The sequence below is a fragment of the Carassius carassius genome, chromosome 13 (assembly GCF_963082965.1).
Source record: "Carassius carassius chromosome 13, fCarCar2.1, whole genome shotgun sequence".
NCBI classification, from domain to species: Eukaryota; Metazoa; Chordata; class Actinopteri; order Cypriniformes; family Cyprinidae; genus Carassius; species Carassius carassius.
This window is the reverse complement of record NC_081767.1, coordinates 34,375,441-34,382,807: the sequence shown is the minus strand read 5'-3', so window position 1 is coordinate 34,382,807 and position 7,367 is coordinate 34,375,441. Positions and strand designations below refer to the sequence as shown.

At 35.1% G+C, this 7,367-nt stretch overlaps 1 protein-coding gene across 2 annotated transcripts in view; it reads left to right on the top strand.

Moving 5' to 3' along the window:
• The first annotated feature begins 354 nt into the window (after positions 1-354).
• The window catches only part of LOC132156415 (semaphorin-7A), a 13,436-nt gene continuing 6,423 nt past the window's right edge, over positions 355-7,367 (top strand). For both annotated transcript variants that reach the window (XM_059565427.1, XM_059565426.1), the window contains exons 1-8: positions 355-456; positions 1,279-1,418; positions 2,521-2,568; positions 2,779-2,877; positions 2,953-3,031; positions 4,367-4,462; positions 4,599-4,732; positions 6,953-7,116. In XM_059565427.1, the coding sequence (XP_059421410.1) occupies positions 360-456; positions 1,279-1,418; positions 2,521-2,568; positions 2,779-2,877; positions 2,953-3,031; positions 4,367-4,462; positions 4,599-4,732; positions 6,953-7,116 (857 nt within the window). In that variant the 5' untranslated portion in view covers positions 355-359. The remainder of the gene's footprint in view (positions 457-1,278; positions 1,419-2,520; positions 2,569-2,778; positions 2,878-2,952; positions 3,032-4,366; positions 4,463-4,598; positions 4,733-6,952; positions 7,117-7,367) is intronic.

Genomic DNA, 7,367 nt, shown 5'->3' with positions numbered 1-7,367 from the left:
TGTCAATGACTAAAATAACGCTAGATTAAATAAATAAACGTCAAAACGCATCTATGTGTGTTATGATGTTGGCGACCTCTCGTGGACTTCAACTTTTAGAATTTTAATACAAAACAGTAATTTATTTTATTAAAATTGCAATATGTTCCAGTGGCTTTAAAGTGCTTTAGTCTGGAGGTTTGTTTTCATTTTATAAATAATACTGTCACGTATATAATTAACTTTATATGAGCTCACCAGTAACGCATACATATTGAAATACACTCGGTCTAAGTTTTATGAAGTAGTATTAAACCCCGCCCGTAAACACAGAGTGAGTTAGTTGTTTCTGAGCTGATCTGCCACAAACTCGAGTTGAGATGGACTACACGTGTTTATGTTTGCTGTTCATATGCATTTCATATGTTAGTTCAACAAAATCACATTATGATCCTCGAGTGACGGTGAAAAAAGAAGGTAAGCTCATATTTACTCCAAATATTACATCGGTTTTATTCTCAAGATTATCGTTCTGTGAAGAAGAAGAAAATAAAAAATAAAAAACTAACCAATTGTGTTAGATCGTTATGTTGAAAAAAAGACAAATATATATTAATAATGTTCTGCTGAGAGCCAAATGTAACGAACTTTGTAAAGAATGCTACAATGTAACATTTTGAAGTCAACTCAAGTCAGAGAAAGAAACATAGTAACACTTCACAGTAAAGTTCATTAGTTAACAGCATGAACAACACTTCTACAGCATTTATTCATGTTGATTTCAACATTTATAATGTATTATTAAAATCAAAAGTTGTGTTTGTTAGGTTAGGGTTAGTTAATATTAGTTAATACACCGAGAATTAACAACGAACGACTGTATTTTCTTTATTTAACATTAACAAAGATTAATAAATATACTGTAATAAAGGTTTTGTTCATTGATCGTTAATACATGAACTAAAGGAACCTTACAGTATAGAGTTACCAAAAATATTAACAGTAGAATCACAGCAGAAACAGTACAGTTTTTAATGGATTAATTTGATAATCACATTAAGAGTTTAAAGGAGTTTAAACATCACCTTCTTCATGTATGTCAAAGCCTTGCTTCATTTTCACACAAATTTAAACAGAACTCTATCTTGAGCTCCCATGCGGCCGCAAACCACCCCAGTCTCTTATCTCAGACTCACTGCTGGCTCTTCTGAGGAGAATGTGTGTAATAATACACAGGAACTGCTTTAACTCTGTTTATTGAGAAAACTACACAGTTTCTAATGCACGCCTCTGTTTCAGGTATAACCAGGTTTTCTTTTGAAAACAAGCCCAATATTAATTTGGTGAAGCTCGTCAGCTCTGGAAAACAAATCATATGGGTTGGAGGAAACGAGAGCCTCTATTCCATCATCACAACACAAACCTCCAGACCCCATCAGGTAAAATTTGACTACTTATTGCAAAGAGTGGCAATTATCTGCACCTCCGTATTGTACAGTAGTAGCTACATTATAAAACAGTATGCAATATTAACTTATTTAGTGTCAATTTTAATTTTAATTCAAATTAATAAATGGATGCCATCCTATTGGGACAATATCCTAACCCTACCCGAACTTTTATATTATATTCTTCATTTTCATTGAAAATAAATGCTTTTTTGGTGTGATTTGAAATTTGAAAAGTAAAAAAAAAGTAAACCTGGGTCGATCGCGGCAAAATGAGCACATCACACATTTGACCATCTGCGCCTCTAGAGCTGATAACTGTTGGTTATGTTTTGTAGTGTTGACTTGCCGAATCACATGGTGTGTGTGTGTGTGTGTGTAGCATATCAGGACACAACTCTGTATAATGTCATGGGTATGACACAGGTATTACAAGAAGAGGGTGACTTATGAGGACATAACCCATGTCCCCATTTTTCAAAACGCTTATAAATCATACAGAATGAGTTTTTTTGAGAAAGTAAAAATGCACAAAGTTTCCTGTGAGGGTTAGGGTTAGGTGTAGGGTTGGTGTAGGGCCATAGAATATACAGTTTGTACAGTATAAAAACCATTACACCTATGGGATAAACACACACTTTACACAAAAACAAACATGTGTGTGTGTGTGAGAGAGTTCATGTGAAAGTTTTTTTTTAAATTGAGAAAATGCAGAAAGTTATGTGAGGGGTGGGTTTATGTTAAAAAGTCTGTAACTATCTGTATATAAAAACAATAGAAGTCCATGTAATGTCCCCAATTAGACAGCTAAGAAAACGTGTGTGTGTGTGTGTTTGTGAGAGAGTGAGTGTGTGTGCTGGAGCGGGATTGGAACAAAACTCTTCCTCCATGATCTGTGTTTGACCTGCTCTAGATCCTCTGCCAGGAGAAAAATGATATTGAAAACCTTTGAAACACTGAAGAAAAGAGTTTATGTCTTATATATATATGCAAGCATGAAGACATCACTTCTGTTTTAATCCCATATTTAAATTCTGTCATTATGTTGTTGTTTGTAATATGAAATCTTTGCTGTACTTGAATCCTTGTTTAGGTGAATATGACTCTCTGTAATGATCAAAGCAAAGATTCAGAAGCTCCGGTAAGTATTATGCACAACTTTTGATTAATGATGATTTCCGGGAAATATGTGCAGTTCAGTAACAAAGGTTAAGATTCAATGTGTTTATATAAACAAATGTTTTATTATGCATAAATGAACATTGATATAACCCAGCTGTTTCAGGGCTTGCTGACAGTTTGTGTCACGCTAAAGGTCACTGAATACTGTTTAACTGTTGATTTTTCCCAGCACTGTTCATTCAGGATCTCTCTGCTCAGAGAGAGTGTTGATCGAAATCTCCTGTTCATCTGTACTTCAGATGATAGAAATACAAAGTGCTGTAACTTGGTATGTCCTGTTTTTATTGTATGCATTATTAATCTGTCTGAAAGCATGAAACTGAGCCATTGCGTTTTCTTCCAGAACTCCAGCTATTCTCAAATCGACTGCTTCATGTCAGAAAATTATGAGCCAGATATAAATGAGCCGTCATTACTTGATGGTGAGTATTGCACTTTGTGTTGATGCATGCATTTATGTTTTCACACATTTGTGCAGCACGAAATAGAATCACACATACAAAGATAGTTTCGCTTCTTGCAGATACTGAACGGAAATCTGGTACATTTAGAGTATAAAACATTCTAGACCACCCACTCAGATTCTTGACGTTGACTAGTTTATTGTTTATTGTTTGGCACACAGCTGAATATTGTTATTTAATGTTAGAGACTGTTCTTGGTTTGGTATCTCAAACACTCCTACTTTCCCTTCCTCTGTATTTCTGTCCACCACAGTTCTCATGGTAGATTCTAATGAAATGGTTTTTAAAGTGCAACTGTTTTATTTCTGAGTAGAAGTGGAACTATTCTTGAAAGTGGCAGGAATTATATAAAAATATATAAAAATATATATAATTATCTCACCTAAATGTTTGATCATGCAATGCATTTGTGTTTGTTTTTTCTACAATGGGGCGTTTTTTTGTGTGCACGCTTTGATTGTGCATGACAGAGAAAAGCGCATTGGTGCTGAATGCTTTAAACACTGGCAAGACTTGAAATGCATGAAATGCAAAGTATATCCTTCAGTTTTGATGTGACACTGTTTCGTTTTTACAAGTGACAATTCCTGTGTCAAGTGTAGAGCTGGCTTATACCGCAGACACAATGTGCTGATCTGAAACCATTGCGATTATCAATCCTAGCACTTGTACTTTAAACATTTCTTTTTGTGATCCTGGAAAGTCTCAAAGCGTCCAGAAGGTTCAAATGGTTATTTTGGGTTGTATTTCCACACAGTGTCTGACAAGAAAAATGTGCATTGCTTCTTCAACACAAGCACTTTCTGTAATGTAGTCTTCAGCTCAGCGGTTTTGTGATGAGGAACTAGACCTTTCTGTGTCTAAATGGTCTACAGAGATTTTCTCTCTATAGATCTGCACAGACTAGGGTTCTGACTGTGATTGGGGTTAACTAGCATGATTTTCTACTATATTGTGAGCCAGATTTACTCAACAAATAAGTGTGAGAGTGCAATCCTGAAGAAGTGCTGACAGCTATTTTTTTAATGACCAATGCAATCTACAAGGAGTGCTTTTTTGGGGCGTTAAATAACTCCTCAAATACCAGTGAACTGAAACTTAAGTAAATCACCTTTTTATGATTCATTTAAATACTGTCCTCCCATAAATGTTGCATCTGAAAGGGAAACGCCTGCAAATGCAACCCTGAGTATATGACTGACTAAACTATCCACTAACAACTGTCATACATGATTTATTTTTATTACACGCTTCATGTGGCATCACGTCTGAATCCTATATTTCATACTTTAGGTAATATGCTGTACTTCACCAAACCTGAGAAGGGATTGTACAGGATAAACAAGAACGACAAAAACGACAACATTTGGTCTCAGTCGACTCAAGCGGGTGAGAAACCAGATTTCACTACTACTAAAAAAAAAGTTTCAGTATCACTTTGAGGACTTCACCTTTTCACTGAAACGAGTTCATGGAAATATCAGAATGAATCTAAACAGTGCTGTTTTTTCTTTTTCACATTTAGAGCAAACATATTTGAAGCTGATCGCTGGTAACGGCCAACACCGGGACAAAGTTTATTCCTTCTTCGCAGAGAAACACAAAAGTAGAGACGGTGAATCTGAGCAGTGGATTCCACGAGTCTCTCAGAGCTGCAAGGTGAACAGAAATCACACCGTAGAACATAAAGCACATTTCTGATCCTAGTTTACTGCCGTTTTAAACACTTAAAGCTTTAAATGTGCAAAATTGAGTGATGTGCCCTATGTCACGATCGGTGTTACGGAAAACACAGGAGAGAGAACCAATTGCGAGTACGTCTTTAATAAGGGGGTAATCCAAAGAGAATACACAGTCCAGGCATGAGTCGTAACCAAAAACATCCATCCAAACATAAACCAAACAAGAAGACAAGGCAAGGGCAAGAACTGACGGACATGAATTAACATTACATTAAACAAGGACTCCGTGACTAAGACTCAGACAGACCAGGTATAAATACACAAAAGGATTATGGGGAAACGGGAGACAGGTGGGGAACAATCAATTAACTAAACAAGGAGGAAGGTGACCAAATAAGGAGACAGGAAGTGATAATATGATAAACACCGTGGGAACTGAGGACACCTAGTGGGAACCCAGGGAACACAACCCAGACACTGTGACACCCTAACCTTGTCTAATCTGATAATGATACCCCACCCAAAAATGAAATTAACTCTCCATCATGTTGTTCCAAACCTTCTTTTGAAAAGAGTTAATTGCATTGAGGGAATGATGTCAAAAAGGGGTTGTTTGATTGGATCTCATTAACACAAAGTCTTAAATATGTGGCACTGGTGGCGTAATGACTAAAGACATCTATCAGTCTATCACTGCAGAAACAATGCAATAATTTCTCATGTCAGTATATTTCCATTGCCAATACAGTTACTGCTATTTACATGAATCAAGTTATTTTATTTATATTCAGGGTTAGGTTTTCTCAGTCAAGTGCACATGTATCAATATCATTAATATTATCTGTCAGTAAGCACTGATCTGATGCCTGATGTTCTTGTGTTTTTTTTTTGGCATGTCTGTTTCTAAACATTAAGCATGCACTTCTGAATTTTCCCTGTTTTTTCACCTACTTAAATGTGACCGCTGTTATTTTAGTTGATAGGAAATGCATGTTTAATACAGAAGTTTCTCAGTAAGTCAAAGCCACATTCGTGCCAAAGAGAGCAGTTCTATAATTATCACCTGAGGTGTTGGTGACACAGTTCACGTCTTGTAAAAAAGCTCTGAAAAGATGCATTTGTGACTTAGTAAATATCACATTTTTACGCAATTGTAAAAATGTTGATTCTTACAAGATTTTTTGCTTCATAATATATCTTCAGTTTGAAATCAAGGTAGTGCTCTAGATTCCTGGTCCTTATGTTTCAGTTTACTTTATTATATTGTTTAACCTTGTCAAATTTCAGCATTTTTTATCCCTCTAGTATTGTTCATTTGGGAGTCACACTTGTGTTGTTCTCGGTCAACAGTGACCAGACAACTAAAATGCAAGCTTTTTTTATTTTGAGAGAATTTCATGGTACCATTTAATAATTATGCAATAATTATAATACATTTTTCTCATTTAAAATCCTAATTTTAGCTCTAAATAAAGGCTTATACATTCTCTAGTTGTTTTTAGACATTAATACGGTAACACTTTAGAATAAGGTTCCATTAGTTAATGTTAGTTAACTACTTTAGTTAACATGAACTAAGCAAGAACAATCCTTCTATACCATTTATTAATCATAGTTAATTTCAACATTTACTAATGCATTATTCAAATCAAAAGATGTGCCTTGTTAACATAAGTTAATGCACTGTGAATTAGCATGAACTAACAACGAATAACTGTATTTTCATTAACATTAACAAAGATTAATAAATACAGTAATAAATGTATTGTTCATTGTTTGTTCATGTTAGTTAATACATTCACTAACATTAACTAATGGAACCTTATTCTAAAGCGTTACCATAAATACTTATTTTTATTAAGTTGTAGATTTGGATTTATATTTAGACATTCCTCAAAGACAACTTTTTGTAAAGGTTTAGATTTTTGGTTTAAAAAAAGTCAATTTTTGCATTATTAAGTCAAACCTGAACACTAAAAAAGACATTTTGTTACACATAACATCAGAGTTCAGCAAAAATGTAACAAATATGTTTTTATATTTTAGAGTGTCACTCCTTCATTGCTCTGCGCTTTTTTCTGCTTCGTGAATGATTTGTAGATTGTACACACCCAAAAATTCTCTCTATTTTCTTATTTTTGCACATTTCTCATTAATTTCCAATAACTCTATATTGACACTCTGTATTGACACGCAGAACGACAGAGGAGGCTCAAAGAGTTTGCTTCAGAGCAGCTGGACATCCATGATTTTCACCCGTCTGTTCTGTGGCAGAGGATATGAATTCACTCAGATGATCGATGTGGCCACACTGGAAACAGAGAGCGACACCAAAATTTATGTGCTTTTCAGAAACTATTGGTAAGAGAGAAATTTCATCTCATGTTTTGTATTTTAGGTGAGCAGTATGTGTGACAGTGTCACAATCCCCTTTGCACTCGCATTTCCAATGCCTAACACAGTCAGCTGTCACTCATTCAAGAGGGCGGGGTTTATTGATGTAGTCTGAAAGTATGCCACGCCCACTACTGTTGGAAAACAAAGCATCGTTATTCATTCCAATGAGGAATTTGGAAAGTTTTGGCACATACACATTTATTTCAGTTTTTTCT